Source organism: Pelodiscus sinensis, chromosome 3, assembly GCF_049634645.1.
Source record: "Pelodiscus sinensis isolate JC-2024 chromosome 3, ASM4963464v1, whole genome shotgun sequence".
Taxonomy (NCBI): domain Eukaryota; kingdom Metazoa; phylum Chordata; order Testudines; family Trionychidae; genus Pelodiscus; species Pelodiscus sinensis.
Window position 1 is genome coordinate 48211781 of NC_134713.1, and position 20482 is coordinate 48232262.

Consider the following 20482-nt stretch of genomic DNA (forward strand, 5'->3'; position numbering starts at 1 on the left):
TTTATCATTCACTTTCAACCAGTGAGAAATCGTTTTTGGAAAACCAAAATTGCTGATTTTAAACAGCTCTTAGTATACATTTTAGAAATGTGCTTGTAAAATACAAGCCAACTCCTTTAAAAAAAAACCTTCTCAAAACTACTTCCTTCTCCCCCCCTCCCCGCAAAAAAACCCTCTTGCAAATCAGCTACCTACTTTTAAATGTTAACATTTCAGTAACATGCATCTATTGATTTTATAACCAATAAATAAAGCCATGTATAATCTTAGTTGAACACTTGAAGCAAATAATATTGCTCTGTATTTGTTAGGGTATGTCTACAGTACAGAGGAATATCAAAGCTGCTGTTGTCAATCTTCCAGGGTTCGAATTAGTGTTCTAGTTGGCAGCTAATTCAAAGTGAGAGGGGCACTCCACTCGATGCTGGTAACCCTGCTTTCATGAGGAGAAAGGGAAGTCAAAGGAAGAGTGTTCTTCCTTCAACTTCTTGCAGTATAGACAGGAACAAAAGCTCAGTTAAGCTACTTTGACTTTAGCTATGCAATTAACATAGCTGAGGTTGCATATCTTAATTCAACCTTGTCCTGTAACGTAGACATACCCTTACAATGCAACACTAAACTGAAATAAGATGTTTTAAAGTACTTCTCTGCCAGAAGATGGAGTTGGATGGTTGTATTGCTTCAATGACTATGGATTTATAACAGATTTATAATATCCTGCTGTATGAAAATAAGTTTGATGGGAGAAATCAGAGGTTTTATTAAATATTCCTATTATTATTATTATTATTGTGAGGGAATGAGCTATCTGTCCCTTTTGGGGCTCTCAAGAGACTTTTGGGATAAGCTGCCATAATGGTGACAACTTAAAGAAGGGGAAGGAGCAAGCTTTATATCATGACTGAACCCCCACCATCTCCTGGGACACTGGGATCCAATGTGGCATCATTGAAACTTTGTGAAATGTCCTTGTCAGGCCAGAGGGAGTGACAGATAACATTGCCAGTTCCAGCTAAATCCTTAATATCACCTGGGATATGAAACTTTGTCTTGCATGCACATGTGCATTCACCAGTGTATCCTTTTCCTTCTTTTCTTTTCTTTTTCCTATTCTTTTCCTTTAGCCCTCAGTTTAGTAAGAGTATGGCTCATGCCATCAAGACTATATATCTTTCAACTCCTGTGAGTCTGTTACCAGAAAGAGGCAGCTGAAAGCAGTGCTCTTAACAGCACCATGCTGGTACAAATTTGCAAGGTCTCTGATGACATACAGGAGCTTTTGCTATGCCTTTGTTTTTCCAACAGTTAAGTTGCAAGTGAGTCAAAATCAAAGTCAGAAGCTGCCTTTTCAATCTTTGGGTATGTCTAAACTGGGGATTTATATCGAAATAACTCCCCTTATCTCAAAATAAAGCAAGCAACCACATTAAGGATACATTTACACAGTGGCACTATTTCAGGATACTTCCAGTATCTCAAAATAACTAATCTGTGTCTTTTGAACAAGCCTGTTATTTTGAAATATAAAGGACTTGCTATTCCTATAAACATCATTCCATGAGGAGTAAGGAATATTTTGGAATAGCACTCTATTTTGAAATTTGCCACTATGTAGACAGTGCCAAATTTAAAAAAAAAAGTATTTCAAAATTAACTCGAAATAAGCTACACAATTTGCATAACCCAAATTGCGTAGCTTATTTTGAGCTCTGGGTGCAGTATATATGCACCCTACCTGTTATTTTTAAATAATGGGGTTGTCATTTCAAAATAATAAATCCTGCTTGTGAAGAGGAATAAGATTATTTCAAAATAGTTATTTCAGGAGTTATTATTTCAAAATAACTTATTTCTAAATAACCTGGTAGTGTAGACATAGGGAAATGAAAGAATAACAAAGTCTATTTGTGTACTTGGCTTGCTTTGTCTTCTAGGAAATGGGATTAGACTTGAATAATAGCCATAACTGTTTCAGCCTTAGACAAAGGTTTCTAACCATTAGAGGAGTGAGGTTCTGGAACGGCCTTCTAAGGGAAATAGTAGGGGCAAAAGATCTATCTGGTTTCAAGATTAAACTAGATGGGTTTATGAAGGGGATGGTTTGACGAGATAACATGATCTTGGTAACTAATTGACCAGTCATTATCAGTGGGAAATAGGTCAATGGAGGGATGATAGGAGTTACTATAGAGAACTTTCTGGTTGTCTGGCTGATGAGTCTTGCCCATATGCTCAGGGTTTAGCTGATCGCCATATTTGGGGTCGGGAAGGAATTTTCTTCCAGGTTAGATTGACAGAGGCCCTGGAGGTTTTTCGCCTTCCTCTGTAGCATGGGGTAAAGATCACAGCTGGAGGATTCTCTGCATCTTGGGGTCTTCAAAGTATTTGAAGGCTTCAATATCTGAGATATAGGTGAGAGGATTATTCTAGGAGGGGTGGGTGAGATTTTGTGGCCTGCACTGTGCAGGGGGTCAGACTAGATGATCATAATGGTTCCTTCTGACCTTAAAGTCTATGAGTCTATGAACCTATTGCAACTAATTTCACCTAATTCCCTAAAAGGGACAGTGTTTATAATCTATACAATTTCTATGGGAGAAGAGGGAGCTTCCTTCTGGAATATCTCTTCAAGTAAAAATAAATCAAGCAAGGAATGTTAACATGAAAATCTCTCTAGTACTTTACATTTCAAATGTTTGAATCTTGTCTCTTCTTTTCTGTATGTTTTAACACAATGATGGATAACTGGAAGCTTGGTGGGCCATGAGACATTTTGCTGATGTCGACCGTCCACAGGCACTGCCTCCAGTGACCACGGTTCACCATTCCTGGACAATGGGATCTGCAGAAAGCAGCAACCAGCATGTCACTACAGCCCCTTCACTTGTAGGCACAGCAGCCACAACTCCCATACACAGGAATGTGCATGGCCACAGGAAGATGTAGGGTGGTGGTGTTTGTGGGTAGTCAATGTCAGTAAAATATCCTGCAGCCTGCAATCTGATAAGCCTGATAGACTTCAGGTTTCCCACCACTGTTTTTGCTCTGGTACCAAGTGGGCTGATGTCTCTGAATACCAAACCTTGATTAGCACTGAAAAAATGTAAAAAACAACAAATAGACTAGTAGCACCTAAGGGTATGTCTACACTACAGCACTAATTCGAACTAACTTAATTCGAATTACTTAATTCGAACTAAGCTAATTCGAACTAGTGCATCTAGACTTAAAAATTAGTTCGAATTAGCGTTTTGCTAATTCGAACTAGCATGTCCAGACTGAGTGGACCCTGAACTGAGGATAAGGATGGCTGGAAGCAGTGCCGGCAGGGCATCAGATTAGGACTTAGAACGTGGAGCTGCTGCCTCAGGCTAGCCGAGGGCTGTGCTTAAAGGGACCCAACCCCCACCCCGAACAGACAGTTCTCATGGGTTCCCCACTTGCAAAACAGTCCTGGCTTGGAGTGCCCTGACTGCACACAATCGGCACATCACAGCACTTGGCCATCAGCCCGGCTGCACTTGCCGCAGGATGCCATCTGGAGTGGGGGTCAATCAAGGGGCTTCAGGAGAGCTTCCACCCTGAAAAACCCACAGAGCCACCCCAGTCCTCCCCATCGGGGGCTTGTACCCCATTCCTCCCTCACCTCCTTCCACTTACTCCTCCCTAACCCCCCTTCCTGATGTACAAAAGAAAGGACATGTGTGTTCAAAAATAGAAACTCTCTTTATTGAACAGAACTTGGGGAAACTGGGAAAAGGAGGTGGGAGAGGGGAAGAGAGAGGGTGGGAGAGGGGAGGGCAGCTAAAATGATCAGAGGTTTGGAACAGGTCCCATATGAAAAGAGGCTAAAGAGACTGGGACTTAGAAAAGAGGAGACTGAGGAGGGATATGATAGAGGTCTATAAAAGCTTGAGTGGTGTGGAGAGGGTGCATAAAGAAAAGTTCTTCATTAGTTCCCATAATAGAAGGACTAGAGGACACCAAATGAAATGAATGGGTAGCAGGCTTCAAACTAATAACAGAAAGTTCTTCACAAAGCAAATAGTCAACCTGTGGAACTCCTTGCTGCAGGAGGCTGTGAAGGCTAGAACTAGAACAGAGTTTAAAGAGAAGTTAGATAAAGTCATGGAGGTTGGGTCCATGGAGTGGTATTAGCCAGGGGGTAGAAATGGTGTCCCTGGCGTCTGTTTGTGGAAGGCTGGAGATGGATGGCACGAGACAAATGGCTTGGTCATTGTTTCGATCCATCCCCTCCAGGGTCCCTAGTGTTGGCCGCTGTCGGCAGACAGGCTACTGGGCAAGATGGACCTTTGGTCTGACCCAGTACGGCCATTGTAAGCTCAGGGCTCAGGGTCGGGGGTCTCAGTGGACCACCTTGATTTTCATGCCAACCTGCTCCTGGGTGGCCAGGCTGGCAGCTCTCCTGCCCTAGACGGCCACTTTCCTGTGCCTAGTGCGGAGGTCGTGGATGAGGTCCATGATGTCCGCACTAGACCAGCTAGGCGCCCGCCTCTTGCGGACCCGGGCAGGCTCCCGGGAAGAGGCGGAGGGCTGGATGGCATCAGGTGGCTGGCTCGTGCCATGCCAGGTGCAGGGTCTGCTGGCTGGGTGCTGGTAGGCTTGCACCTGGCACGGGCACCGTAGCCAGCCCGTGCCCCTTTAAGGGCTTTGGGGCCGGGAGAGGGGCAGATGGGTTTCCCTGGTCGTGCCCAGAGTGGCCACCAGGGAAAGCTGGGGAGGGCTAGCCTCCCACTAGTTCGAATTAAGTGGCTACACAGCCCTTAATTCGAACTAGCTAATTCGAACTAGGTGTTAGTCCTCGTAAAATGAGGTTTACCTAGTTCGAATTAAGCGCTCCGCTAGTTCGATTTAAGTTCAAACTAGCGGAGCGCTAGAGTAGTGCCTATCAAATTAATTCGAACTAACGTCTGTTAGTTCCAATTAACTTTGTAGTGTAGACATACCCTAAAAGACTAACAAAACATATAGATGGTATCATGAGATTTCGTGGGTGCAACCCACTTCTTCAGATGTTTAATCATGTGACCAGGGCATGTTAACAATGTTGATGTTTTGGGGCCCATTTATTCCATCTAAATTAATACATGTGGAATTTGAAGAAGAAGGAGGGGCTCAGCTCCTGTATGCGTAGAAATAAACTTTTCCTTTGTCTTTGCCCTCCCAGAAGTTAATCATCACTTTTGATTACCTGATCACCCTCCTGCTTCACTTCCTGAGATAGACAGGGGTATTTTTGTGATTTGCCCCAGGGTTACACACTCATTTAGCTGTTGTTAAAAGATCCACGTCTCCTGACTTTCAGTCCAAACTTTAACCAAAAAAAAATATTTTTCCTTTGATGTTTTTAAAATAAGAACAACTCTTCCTTTTGTTAAATTGTCCTTTATTTCGACCATTACCAGAGTAATTTATTCAAAAATACTAACTTGAAATATTTGAAAGGGAAATCATTGTCTTTGCATGCTGAACAACAAATAGTCAAAGTGATAACCCTTAGAGATGGAAATGTATCTGCATACATTGTTCAATGAATACTTAGATAAAAAGGCTAAATAAATTTAAAAACATTCACAATCAATTATTTTATCAGCCAGATATGAAATATTGCCTTATTTCTGGAATCTGACCACCGATTGTTTTTGAGTAGCCTTCCAAAGAATAAACAAATGGTAATTATTTTCCAGTTCCTTGCCAGCCTGAGCTAGGTATGAACAGGTGTCCTAAATATAAAAGGCTCTGTGTTCTATTATTATCTCATCTATATCTCCAGCTGAAGCACTGAATTTTAAATAAATGAAAAAGAAATGCAAATGGCACATGGTGCAGAGTTCGAATTAGGGTGGTAGTGTAGACATACCCTCTGGCTACGTCTACATTGGCCCCTTTTCCGAAAGGGGCATGTTAATTTCACAGGTTGTAATAGGGAAATCCGCGGGGGATTTAAATATCCCCCGCGGCATTTAAATAAAAATGTCCGCCGCTTTTTTCCGGCTTTTAGAAAAGCCGGAAAAGAGAGTCTACACTGGCCCCGATCCTCCGGAAAAAAAGCTCTAAGGAATAAGATCCTCCGGAATAAGGAATAAGATCCTCCGGAAAAGGGCTTTTTTTCCGGAGGATCGGGGCCAGTGTAGATGCTCTTTTCCGGCTTTTATAAAAGCCGGAAAAAAGCGGCGGACATTTTTATTTAAATGCCGCGGGGGATATTTAAATCCCCCGCGGATTTCCCTATTACGACCTGTGAAATTAACATGCCCCTTTCGGAAAAGGGGCCAGTGTAGACGAGCCCTCTATGTTTAACTTTAAGCATGTGAATAGTTCCATTAAAGTGAATGGGACTTCTCACAGGCCAAAATTTAAACGTAAGTTTACATGCCTTTTATGGTGAGGCATTATCATATAAGGTTATCAGACATTTTGAAAATACATTGGTTTTTTATATCTGACTTAAGTACGCTGTATACACATTTTTAGGGTTTTTTACTGTACTCGCAGGAAGGATCCTTCTGGGATTTTCTCAGCATTTATTTAGCAAAAATATACTCACCCTTAAGTTACTGAATAAATATAGTAAGATATACTTGAATTGAAACTAGTGATGGGTGAAATTCAAAAGGTTCACTGGCAGTTTTTCATTCAGATAAGTATCCAAGAGCATGGATACCTCTGAGTTGTCCTCAAATATGAAAATGTGACCTTGATTTTTTTCCCCCTTCCATTGAAGGTTAATGGATGCAGGCAGTTTTAATTTTTTTCCTCTGAGAGACCAACACCTTTTGAAATGAAAGAGTCTTCCCATATACATATTGGAACTGTTCCCTTAAAAGAAATTGGTCAAACTTATATTTCTGTCAATTGAAGTAGAAATGGAGCAATTTCCTGAAGCTGGCTATGAGTTTGTGTGTGTGTGTGTTTGTGCAGTAAAGGTAAATGCAGGTCAGTTCAAAATCTAATGGAACATTGTGCCAGCAAGGGTTATGCTACTGGATGAGGATGTGTGGGGGAGACGAGTGGTTTGAGAGAGATGGAAAGTAAGGGGCTGCTTTTTCATCCATGTGGTTCATTAACATGTTTTCATTACATTTGGGGAGGGATGTGTGGCAGTAGCCTACATTTAGAATTTGGACATTTTGGGTATCTCTACACAGCACGTATGTCGAAAAACTGACATTATTTCGAAATAACATAGTGCACGTCTAAATAGCGAGACATTATTTCAAAATACTTTTGAGATGGAGGACTTCTTACTCTGACTTCTGTAACCCTCATTTCATGAGGAATAAGGGAAGTCAAAGGAAGAATGTTTTTTCTTCGACTTCTTGCTATGTAAACAGTGCCAAAAGTCGAATTAAGCTATTTCGACTTCAGCTATGCAATTGACGTTGCTGAAGTTATATATCTTAATTCGCCTTTTGCCCAGCAGTGTAGACGTGCCCTTTATGTCATAATAGCTTGTTCAACACAATAGGACAGTGTAGGATTTGAGATTAAGCAGGTACCTCTGGATCTTGAAACCAAACAGACCTATTTAAGCCTGATACAATTCAGGAATGTGATTTTATCTAATACTAAAATACCAGAGAAGCTAGTCACTGCATAGAGCTGCCATAACTATTTACCTCCAGTTTCAACCACAGTTAGGAGAACATGAATTCTATGACTCTAAACTGGAGACACAGTTTAGGTTTAAAGGCGGAAGAATACGCATTAGGAGATAAATATAGGAATCTTTAGTTTTCATAGTAAGTGGCGGCCAATGAGAATAAAGGCTAAAAGGGACAGCTCCCACACATAAAAATGAAACCTGTGATATGGCTTGTAGAGAAGTGATAGCCTCATGTATTTGTAGTATGAGGGAACATCTATACTGTGGAGCTATTTTGGGATACTGGAAGTATCCTGAAATAGCTATTCCATGTCTATTGAAGCAGCCCCTTATTTCAACATAACTTTTAAATAATGGGTGGCTTATTCCAATTTTCCAGTATCCCTTATTACATGATGGGTAAGGGACATTTTGGAATAGTGAGTTATTTTGAAATTTGGTACTGTGTAGACAGTGCCAAATTACAAAATAAGTTATTTAAAGTACACTCAAAATAAGCTATGCAATTTGAGTAGCACAAATTGCGTAGCTCATTTAGAAATAAGGATGTTGTGTAGACACACCCTGAGTTTTCCTTGTTATTCTCTACCCTGCTTGATAGATGAAGGGTAAAAGAAAAAAACCTGAGTCCTATAACTCAAATTGAACAGAACATACTGCAAGTTATTGGTAATATAGTAGGAATCTTTAATGTTGCAGTGGACCAAATCAAACATCAGTTGTATTTGTAAGGGGAGTACACAGTGTCCCTCCTCCCTTGTTAAGTTACTAAACTTGCAGCCTGATGTTTAAATTCATCTCCATGTTTGTCTTTTGTTCACCTTCTTATCCTGTTTACTTGCATATCCTGATCAAATAACTGATTGTCCTGTTCATGCAATTTGTTGATGTCAAGGATTTTTTCCTGTAAAAGCTGATGGCCCATAGATAGTAATACTTTGAAGCTAGTCCAGTACTAGTTTATGGTTGTATCTATGGTTTCATTCTAATAAGACTATTCTTTTTACTATTATTGCTTCTGTTATTCTTGTACAATTACAGCTTCTGCTGTGGGATTCTGTCAGGACAGGCATTCTGTCAAGCTGCTCCTAGACACTGTTTTGGTCAATATAACAATAACATAGTTTTAGATGTACCCTTTGTACTTCTTTCATGAAAGCACCATAAGTACTTGATTTGAGGTCCTAGATTCTAGCTTGTAAGGTCAGAATGACCCTAACAATTGGGACCATGTGATTGTCTGTTATCTGCAGGCACTACACTACTGAATCATCAGACTGATGATTTCTAGAGGTATTTTTCTTCTTATTTCACTCTTACATACAGTTGAAACACTGAACCTAATAAAACAGAAGTCATGGACAGTTAAAACTAAGGCTGAATTATCCATGACTGGATTCGGATAGCCTTACTTAGGGGTATGTGGGTTCATTAGCAGGTGGTTAGAAACACCCTGCTATTTGCATATTATTAACGTGGGAGGGGTAACCGATATATATAAGGGAACACAGTATGAAAAGCATTGAAAACTGCTGCCATTTCTTTTGTTGATTTTCACCTTTTGCTGTAAGGTGTGAGTCGTACAAGAAATATGTGCTTATGTGAGCATTACAATTAACTTGGTTTTCCTCATAAACCTCATATTGGAAACTGTACAATAACTCAATGTTTCATGTACATTTCTGCTTTACAATTACTGTTACATCATAGGAAACAAAATGAATGTCTTACCTGTAAAGTCTTTGTTACATTTACAAAGAAAAGTATTTGGAGTAACATTGCTGCAGTTGCCATTCAAACAGACATGGGGCTGGCACTGTCCAATTATTTCTGAACAGTTTTTACCTATTGAGATGATAGTACAATAGTAAGATAGTTTTTTGTAAAGAGACAACTATATACTGAAATTTAAACACACACACACACACAAAATTTAAACATATCCACCTGCCCCTATTTTAATAGAATATTAAATTTTCAAATTTGAGCCCAAATAGTTTCCAACTTCCATACATCACTGTGAAGACAAATTATCCAAGGCCTTTTCTAACCTTACTGGGGAACTGGTGTTGCAGGGATTGATCTCCTGGGGGATCAATTTAGAGAAGATCAGGAAGAGTTAGGGGAATTAGTGGGAAAGTGGAGACATTGTGGTGTAGTGGTCAATTGTGGAAAAACTTTGTATGAGTTAGTTTAGGAGTGGTGAGGCCTGCATTCCTTCCCCCCTTTCCCTTTCCCCTATATCTGATGAGCCAAAAGCAAGTCTTTGGGAACATACGCCACTTAAGATAAGCATTGTTGCCAGCATAGCAAGTAAAAGTATAAGATAAGGTTAAAGGACAAGAATGCATAAACAACTCTGTTTACAAGAAGAACAAGAAGAACCAGATCAGAACCAGATCAGTAACTAACAGCTAAGCTCTACATCAGCACTAATAAGTAAGCCCTGGAAATTTCCAAACTGCCAAACAGGGCAGGAAAACTGTATTTAAGGCTGCCTCGGCGCCTAGCAAATTGGACTTCACTGATGGGCTGTAGATGCCAGTGCCTCAGAAACTGAGACAACCTCCCACTTTGTCCGCAGTCTACCCAGGGTCCCAGGCTTGCAGAAGGGATGTAAGATATGCCGCTTCTTTGTTATATTGTTCTTCCATCTATGGGACACAGCTGTTAGCTGTGAAGAAATAAATTTCTTGTGCTTGACAGATACCTGTGTGGCGTCCTTTGTACTTTGGGAACCCAGTGTCGGACCTTAAACTTACTTTGGCAGACTACATGTGGTAACTTAAAATAAGGTACATTGACTCTAGCTACACTATGCCTATAACTGGAGTTGCATACTTTAGTTTGAAATTCCCCTTAAGGACCTAGTCTGACAAAGTTATAATCAACTGAGAACAGTTTTAATAGGAAGTATTGGGCAATGTTAATTGTATTCATTGGTACCAGACGCAAAAGTATTAAGACACAGACATATAATTGATTCAGAGCTATTGTTAACCCTTTAATTTAATATATATTATTTGTTTCTTAGTTATTTGTTCATAGATAGTTTACTTCTTAGAAACTGCAAATACTAGAAACTACTGGAATGTGGAATCACTTTTTGAATGAATTTAGCTTAACATGAAACTCACTGGAAATTACTGCACTAGTCATAAATTGCTTGTACTTTACAGCATATGAGTCTAAATAGCATATAATTATGCTTGTCACTTGAATTGTCACTATGATATTATTCATACTTGAGCAAATATTCTGTTTTGTTAACATTATGGGAGACATTTCCTCCTATTTGCACCTGTGTAAGCACAGCCATAATATCTGATGTTTTAATCTTTGTGCTCCTCCTTTCCATACAGCTTATTTAATATTAGAATTAAACTGGCAATATAAATTGATGGTAGGATCTAAATGCCTAACATGTTAAGCATACCTAACAGTATATTCAAATAATGCTTTAATGAATTTCCATTGGGAATCCTTATCTACATTAATCGAAGTTAAATCTGGTCCTTACAGTTGGATAATTTTCAAGGCATCCTATGCAATTAGCCTTATACTTATTAGAGATCAAACCAGCATCTTCCAAAAGGAACAGGCATGCCCGGTGTGTTTTGTGTTTTCACACCATTTTTTACTAAACTTTGGAAAATATGTATTAAACCTTTTCTTAACATTGTCACTCTTTGTAAATGGACGCATTCTCTTATTTGTGAATGCATTTGCTTCTAGAACTATTGCATGGGGATAATATAACCATAAAACTGATCAATGGCCAACCTAGCCCAAATATTCAAGTTCATAGTCTATGATCATATCTTTCACTCATTTGGGTCAGCTGTGGTTTTTTTGGCACACCATTGTGTTTGGGAGTGTTGAGGAACCATAACACTAACAAGGGTTCAACAGTCTTTCTGGAAGTCCCAGATAGCAAACAAAAACAGTTAACAATACCCTTTCGTTGAGAGCACCTAAATTCTCTCTGTACAACCAGTACATTCTGTTGGCTGATATACAGGAAGAGAACCACAGCCTTGCCTCATTCCTGCCCTTTCTTTTCCACGTCAGAGTACAGTATAATTTGTCCTCCAATGAAAATATAAATGGAGGAAACATAATTTCAGGGATTCTGATTCCAAACTCATTTTTATCATCATCAAGTTTTTGGATCAAGCCTTCAGGATACGGTTTGCAATACTTCCTGACACTGAGACAAACTATGCAAAGAGTGGGAAAGTGCTAATTTCACCTTGCCTCAGAAATATTAATCAGGATAAGTAAGGCAGAATGTGATCCTAAATTATTGTGCAAATTTATGATTAAACATTATTTCAAGTGTATTTTAATCATGTCAGTAGGCCATCAGAAGCACACTTACACAGAGCAAATTATTTATTCAGTTTACTTTTTTACATTTCTTTCTTTTTTTTAATTTACAGAAGAACATTAGTTCTTCTACAAATAGTATAAATCTATTTAGGGGAAAAAGGAATATTACCTGCAAATTGTGAGTGACAGACACATTTGTAGGAATCTCCAATAAGTCCTTCTCTTGTGTCAATACAGGCGGCATTGTTGCGACAGGGTTTACTGGAGCATGCGTCGAACTCCTGACAGAATCTCCCCAAATACTGTTGAGAACAGCGGCAGTTATATGCCTCTTCCCATATATTGCTTAAGCATCTGCCATGTCTGGAGCAAAAAGGTGCATTTGAAGATTGTTGGCAAAACTGCTGCTTTACTGTTACATTAAGCCGAAGGCCCAGGTTGCATAACAGTGGTCCTTTGGTCTGAATTTCTGCAAAATAATGAGTTCCAGCTTTGAGCCACTGAAGATCAACTTGGTGCATCCCTCTTAACCTGCTACCAAAAATCAACTGCTCTTGAAGAAAGCCTTTTGTAGGGCACCTAATAAATTCTTCCAGGGAAACATACCCCAAATTTATCCTATGTAACTCAAAAGTTTCCTCTGAAGATATGAACAGACTATCACCCAACTGAAGCTGCAATGGGCATATTTGAGGGACATTCAAAGCCTTCTGTTCTAGCATATTCCTTTCGTTATTGGTATTTATATTCCAGCACTCTGTGTAGAAGTTTGAACATATATTGTTCATCAGAGTCCATTTCACAATGTGTTGTTCTGGTTGTGTGTGCCATTCCACACTCATTGGCCTTTCACATATCTTCTGTCCATTTGCAGGGTATGTTTGAAGATATACCATTACAAGAATGATTGATTTTACAGTCATTTTTTTCAGCTGGCAAATTTGAATTCTTTCACAATTGCATAGGCATTGAATAAAGTTTCGGAAGTTTGAGTCTCTTATTCACTGGGAGGTGTCTGCATTTTCTTGATTGTTGTAAAAATAACCTTTAGGAATACGAAATAGAGAAAGAATATAATATCTGTTTTCAGAGAAAGTATAGCAAAATATCACTGTACCCAGTAAGCAATTGATACATTCAGTACTACAGGTTGGATCTCCCGGATCGAACAGCCTCAGGACCTGATTGGTCCTCCATGAGGGATTTTTGCACAGACCAGCGGAAGTAATTTTTGGCCCACCTATTGCCAGCCCCGTATACTCTGCCCCCCTCACCTCTTGCCCTGGGCTTCCTGACTCTCCCCACAGCCCAGCTGAGCCTCATACGAGCTCATAGACTCCCTCTCCTCACCTGCTGAGCCATGTGCCAACTCCCATCTCCTTCAGTGGGCCCCTCGTCACCCCACCCTGCATAGTACTGAGTTCCTGACCCTCCACTGCTGCAGTGCACTGGGACTCTCTGATCCTGGAACATCCATGGCCCAGAAGGGCCATGGATGTTGCTGGAGTAGAGAGTTGTAGTTTATAGAGGTGCGACCTATAGAGGTATATGCATTCATAATGGGACAATTTGGTCTTAGGACCTATATATATATATGTGTGTGTGTGTGCGTGTGTGTGTGTGAGAGAGAGAGAGAGAGAGAGATGTGGTACAAAGAGATTAAATGATTAGAAGGTGATCCACATATTCTATGTAAAATCAGTCTCCACTTTAAACCATAAAACAATGTAAGGATCTTGTATACATTTTCTAAAATACTCTAAAATGTTGCAGGTCTAAATTACAACCTCATATTAGCAGTGCACATGACAAGGTGCTTCACTCTTAGCATGACTCTCCCTTTTCATTAAGGCTATTAAGCAGGTCTCAAACTTTCAGCAAGATCTTACAGCTCATTGAAATAAATGACACCTAAATATATGGTTAAGGGTTTTCCTGAACTGAGGCTAAAACCACCACATATATAGAGTAGGTAGTGGGCTTTGTTCCAGCCCTCCACAATCAAATCAACTTCAAACGCAGTAAAATGATGTGATGCACATTTTTAAATTGCCACAAACTTTTAGTATGTGTTAGCACAGTGGTTCTCAAACTTTTTGGGCTCCGGAGCCCCAGCAGTCTACTGATTGTATGTGTTGTACTTATGTGGAGCCCCAACAGTCCACTGATTGTATATGTTGTACTTATGCGGAGCCCCAGCTTTCCACTGATTGTGTGTGTTGTAGCTATCGATCTTTCCAGTTTGTCAACCTCGTGGAGCCCCTGGAGATATCTCGCGGAGCCTTGGGGCTCCAAGGAGCACAGTTTGAGAAACATTGTGTTAGCAGGTTAATTTGTATTTTAAAAAGTTTTTTTTCCTTTTGGTGTTTTACTTCCCCAGTAAATTTCTTTCAGACTCTGAAATAGTTGCATTCAGTGGAAATGTATGGTAAATTAGAGGCCATGTTTTACAGAAAAAGTATTTTAATAAAAAGAAATATTAACATTTCCATTTTGTCATTTGCAATCATTGCCTTTCATTTTTACTGCACGGAGAATGACAAACAGTTCCTTATGCTTTTGTTGGTATATATTTCAATGGATGAAGTATTCCATCTAAAACATTATGTAAAAGGAATATTAAGGTTGCGAAGTATAGCACATAAAAGTTAGGAAATGTTAGAAGTAAGATTCCTGTGCTGTTCTAAATTAGCTGCCTATGAATTATATGATCATATACTGTTGGGCTGTGTCTACATTGGCACCCTTTTCTGGAAAAGGGATGCTAATGAGACCAGTCGGAATTGCAAATGCTGCGGGGGATTTGAATATCCCCCGCAGCATTTCCATGAACATGGCTGCCGCTTTTTTCCAGCTTGGGGCTTTGCTGGAGAAAAGTGCCAGTCTAGACGGGATCTTTTGGAAAATAAAGCCTTTTCCGGAAGATCCCTTATTCCTGATTTTAAGAGGAATAAGGGATCTTCCGGAAAAGGCTTTATTTTCTGAAAGATCCCATCTAGACTGGCGCTTTTCTCCGGCAAAGCCCCAAGCCGGAAAAAAGCAGCAGACATGTTCATGCAAATGCCGTGGGGGATATTTAAATCCCCTGTAGCATTTGCAATTCCGATTGGTCTCATTAGCATCCCTTTTCCGGAAAAGGGTGCCAATGTAGACACAGCCTTATTGGTTTTTTTCCTCACAGGAATCTTGCCTTAGTACACAAGATGAACCTACTCTGGGGATGAATCTGAGTTGTGTATTGAAGGAAACTTGTCTGTAGGACTCCAGCCTCTGAATTTAGGTGTAAAATTGTACATGCTAACTATTGGTTCCTTGTCCAAATCTCAGTCTCCTGCATATCCAATCTTGCTCCCAAGGCTCTTTATCCCGGAATGCCTCCCAGACTCCTTGTCCAGCCAGTCCTTATCTCCTAGTCACTAAGGGTATGTCTACACTACAGTGCTAATTCGAATTTAGTTCGAATTAGTTAATTCGAACTAAGCTAATTTGAACTAACGCATCCAGACTAAAAAACTAGTTCGAATTAGCGTTTTGCTAATTTGAACTAGCATCTCTACATTAAGTGGACCCTGAACCAGGGTTAAGGATGGCCGGAAGAAGTGCCGGCAGGGCATCAGATGAGGACTTAGAGCGTGGAGCTGCTGTCTCAGGCTAGCCGAGGGCTTTGCTTAAAGGGATCCGACCCCCACCCCAGACAGACAGTTCTCATGGGTGCCCGACTTGCAAAGCAGTCCTGGCTTGGATTGCCCAGAGTACCCACACTGGGCACATCACAGCACTCGTCCATCAGACCGGCTGCACTTGCCGCAGGCTGCCATCTGGGGAGAGGGGGCAATTGGGGGGCTGCAGGAGAGGTTCCACCCCCAGAAGCCCGCAGAGCCAGCCCAGTCCTCCCCATCGGGGGCTCATACCCCATTCCTCCCTCACCTCCTTCCACTTACCCTTCCCTAGCCCCTCTTCTTGATGTACAAAATAAAGATAACGTGTCTTCCAAAATGGAATCTGTCTTTATTGAACAAAACTGGGGGAGACTGGGAAAAGGAGGTGGGAGAGGGGAAGAGAGAGGCTGGGAGAGGGGAGGGCAACTACAATGATCAGAGGTTTGGAACAGGTCCCATATGAAGAGAGGCTAAAGAGACTGGGACTTTTCAGCTTAGAAAAGAGGAGACTGAGGGGGGATAGGATAGAGGCCTATAAAAGCATGAATGGGGTGGAGAGGATGCATACAGAAAAGTTCTTCATTAGTTCCCATAATAGAAGGACTAGAGGACACCAAAGGAAAGGAATGGGTAGCAGGCTTCAAACTAATAACAGAAAGTTCTTCTTCACAAAGCAAAGAGTCAACCTGTGGAACTCCTTGCTGCAGGAGGCTGTGAAGGCTAGAACTAGAACAGAGTTTAAAGAGAAGTGAGATAAAGTGAGGGAGGTTGGGTCCATGGAGTGGTATTAGCCAGGGGGTAGGAATGGTGTCCCTGCCCTAAGTTTGTGGAAGGCTGGAGAGGGATGGCACGAGACAAATGGCTTGGTCACTGTCTTCGGTCTATCCCCTCCAGGGTCCCCAGGGTTGGCCGCTGTCGGCAGACAGGCTACTGGGCTAGATGGACCTTTGGTCTGACCCAGTACGGCCATTCTAAGATCAGGGCTCAGGGTCAGGCGTCTCAGTGGACCACCTTGATTTTCATGCACACCTGCTCCTGGGTGGCCAGGCTGGCAGCTCTCCTGCCCTAGACGGCCACTTTCCTGTGCCTAGTGCGGAGGTCGTTGACGAGGTCCATGATATCTGCACTGGACCAGGCGGGTGCTCGCCTCTTGTTGTCCTGGGCAAGCTCCCGGGAGCCGCCAGCCTGGTCCCGGGAAGAGGGGGAGGGCTGGGGGGCATCGGGTGGCTGGCTCGAGCCGTGCCAGGTGCAGGGTCTGCTGGCTGGGTGCTGGCAGGCTTGCACCTGGCACGGGCACCGTAGCTAGCACTTGCCCCTTTAAGAGGTCTGGGTCCGGGAGGGGGGCAATAGAGTTTCCCTGGTGTTGGCCAGAGTGGCCACCAGGGAAAGCTGGGGAGGGCTAGCCTCCCACTAGTTCGAATTAAGGGGCTACACACCCCTTAATTCAAACTAGTAAGTTCGAACTACGCTTAGTCCTCGTACAATGAGGTTTACCTAGTTCGAACTAAGCGCTCCGCTAGTTCGAATTAACTTTGTAGTGTAGACATACCCTAAGTTCCTTACCTGATGTTGGCTACTCTGCCCAAAATCCAACTTCTCTCATTTGCTTTCTTTGCCAGCCATTCTTTGTCTCCCCACATCCTCACAGCTCTCAGACTTAGCCTCCATCCCCTTGCCAGCTCATGGACTCAAGAGAAAAAATATCACTTTCCTGTTTGTTGCAGGGAACAATTTTAGGGTTGCTACTAATCTGGCTGCTACTAATCTGGGACTATAGGGAATTATCTGGCTTCTTTATGATTAAAATAAAAAATGACAAAAAAACTAAATTAAATATAAAAAACTGGGATAATCAAAAGATGTTATTGGAAACTAAACTACTCCACAATTCATTAGGCTCTGCCAAAAGAAAGAAAAAAAATGGTACCATTCTTACTTTATTTATACTACATAACCCTCCCCCCCCCCCCCCCAAACTCTATGCTCAAAGAACTTTATTGAGGCTCTCAAAAGCTGGTAAATGTCAGAATTTAGGTTGTCTGTGAAATCTTAATTTTCAGCCCTTGTATTATGATAACGTTATGATACATCCATTTAGTTACATTATCACAGACTATTTTAATAGGCATTTTTAAATACAATTTTCTATTTTTTTAGGAAAATTTTAAAATAAATGATCTGAGGTGAAATATAACAATATCTCCCTCAGATATCATTGGTATGGGTTGAACTTTCATAGCCAAAGCACAGCTTGAGCTATGTTGGCACAGGAGATTGCTTTTATCCTAGAAGAAAAATGAACTTTTGGGAATATTTGCTAACTCTGAAGCATGGCTGATAGAACAGAGCTTGGCCTGACTCTCTTTCTCCCTTCAACCCAAGAGATGTGGAGGGAGAAGGTGCTGCCCAGTGTGACTCATGCAGAGGGGAAAATGAGCAACTGAGTCTATATGCTTGTCCAATAATATTGGGGAGGGGGGCAGCTCAGTAATATTTTTCCTGCTCTCTGGATAGCTCCCCTTTCTAGTGCTCTAAGTTCAGCCTCTGCTGCTGCAGCAGTTGCAATGCAAGTTCAAATCTAGATTAGAATACTGATGTTCAGTGTTTAGGCATGCCAACAGTGCAAGCTGCAGAAGAAAAATGGTAAATTTCAGAGTTTATCTCTAAGCCAAACTGAAACAGAACTTCACAGGCGAAAGAAAATGAAATTCTCTGACTCCAAGGCTTTCTTTCTCCCTAATTACAAAGGCTTTCTTCAAATACTGGAGATGTTATAAGAATAATTTATAATGATACTTTTTAGGCAACTCAAACATAGGCGTCACTACCAGTTCCCCTTGTATTACTCTCTAGTTTTCAAAAGGGATGACAGTCAACAACTTTGCTACTGTGCAAAATAAATATGAAATGTCACATTAGCATTTTGCACAGGGGGGTAATTAACTACACAAGATGCAAGGCAGAGGACAGTCAATCCCAAGCTCTTTTAACGGTTGTAGCATATTCATAAGACAATTGGATGAGACTGATGAACACAGTTACAGATGATGGTAAAGGGCACTGATATGCTTTGAGACTTTATGGAATGGTTGCTTCTGTTACATTTCTTTAATCAGTGTGCCTTATTAATGGTACCTGGAGGGAGGAAACAGTATATTTAACTTTGGCATAGATCAGAGCTCAGTTTACCACATCATACTAACTTTGCTTTCATCATTTAAAGTAAAAATTAAGTTATGTACTTATTTCAATATATCCGCTACAAAATTCTTAAAGTCACTATTTAATAGTGAAAATTCTTAAAAGATTTATACATGCATGCAATGAAAACCAATATGGGCAGCTCAAAAATTACAAGAATCTAAATAAAAATGAGAACATTAAGGCTACATTTACACTACAACAAAAAGTAGACTTAAGCTATGCAACTCCAGCTATGAGCATAATGTAGCTAGAGTTGATGTACCTTAAGTTATCATGGACTCTACTGTTGGGGTCAATGGAAGAAACTTTTCTGTTGAGTTTCCTTACTCTTCTCATCTGAAGTAGAGAAATAGGGTTGATGGGAGAGTGATCTACAGTCAATTTGGAGGATCTTAACTAGACCCACTAAATCGACCACCTATGATCGATCTCAGAGCAGTAATACAGGCTGTAGTGTAAGGAAGAAGAAAACTTTACATTAATTACTTAACATGCACAATGTTGGGATAAATATGTGGGTCCCAAATCAAGTGAGTTTTATTCTCATAACTAATCACAGGGTCTGCTGCTGAATTCTCTCATAAATGCTTTTCTGCCATTTATGATAATATATTTCCTCTGTAGTCCAAATAGTATCACCTATCCTGGCTGATTTTATTATTCCCTTTGGAAACACAGTGTATTATTAAACAATACTCAGGAATGCACCTTAGATTTGCCTTCTATTTCTTATTTTACTTTATCTTTCATGTTAAACATGCAAGTGATCTAAAAACAGTTTGTTGTACTTAATGTAAATAAGTTGTGATTTATTAATAAGATACCGTGTCTTTCAAACTCCTAGAAAAAAAATCACATGTGTAGTTTTCTCTGATTTCACCTGCAATACAAATGTATAAGGATTATATTTCAGCCTGTACATTTGCACTTAGGCCAAAAATGGCAACTATTAAAAATATTATTTTCTTTACCTTGTGTATAAGAACCATGTGAAGATAATTTAATATTTGCTTATTTCTTACTTACTATCCTGTCATATTTTTAACTCAACAGATTTTAAGTAGCATATACATATTTCTCTTGTAGCCCGGAGAAATGTTTTGATATAAGTTAGACTAATTAAGAATGAGTATTGATCTTGGCATTTGTAACAAATTAATTTATATTATAAATGTTCAAAATACTAGAATAGCTACATAGCCCATCACAAAACTGATCAGATATTCATTTACAATCTGAGTCTAAGACCACTGAAAGCCATGGGAATCTTCCATTGACTTGAATGGGCTTTGAATCAGGGCTGCAATGAATTAAAGAGAAACATAAATCCAAAAGTAAAGAATGATGAAAGTAGCATAGCTCTTGGCACTATATTACAGAGATATCAGTTACTGAGTTTTGGCAACGAGTTTTCAGTTGACTATAATGTTGTTTGAGTGTACAAATTCCCGATAAAAATCTATTTATTAGTGAGGAAAGAATTTGTAGTAAATCCTAGCTCCTCATCTAATCATCACAAAGTTTGTTTCATAGATACTACAAAAAAATACTTAATCTTTAATATGAGTTATCTCCATGTTGTTATAGGTAAAAGCAAATAATATTTTAAATGTTGGTTAAAATTTGACAGTGTGAAAAATAACACTTGTACATAAAT

At 40.3% G+C, this 20482-nt stretch overlaps 1 protein-coding gene across 1 annotated transcript in view; it reads right to left on the minus strand.

Annotated features, from left to right (window-relative positions):
* The window catches only part of LOC102461967 (protein eyes shut homolog), a 190456-nt gene extending 176123 nt beyond the window's left edge, over positions 1 to 14333 (minus strand). Inside the window, exons 1-2 of the mRNA XM_014577321.3 lie at positions 12132 to 14333; positions 9362 to 9475 (exon numbers count right to left, since the gene is read on the minus strand). Of these exons, the coding sequence (XP_014432807.3) occupies positions 9362 to 9475; positions 12132 to 12885 (868 nt within the window). The 5' untranslated portion in view covers positions 12886 to 14333. The remainder of the gene's footprint in view (positions 1 to 9361; positions 9476 to 12131) is intronic.
* Between the last annotated feature and the right edge of the window lie 6149 nt (positions 14334 to 20482).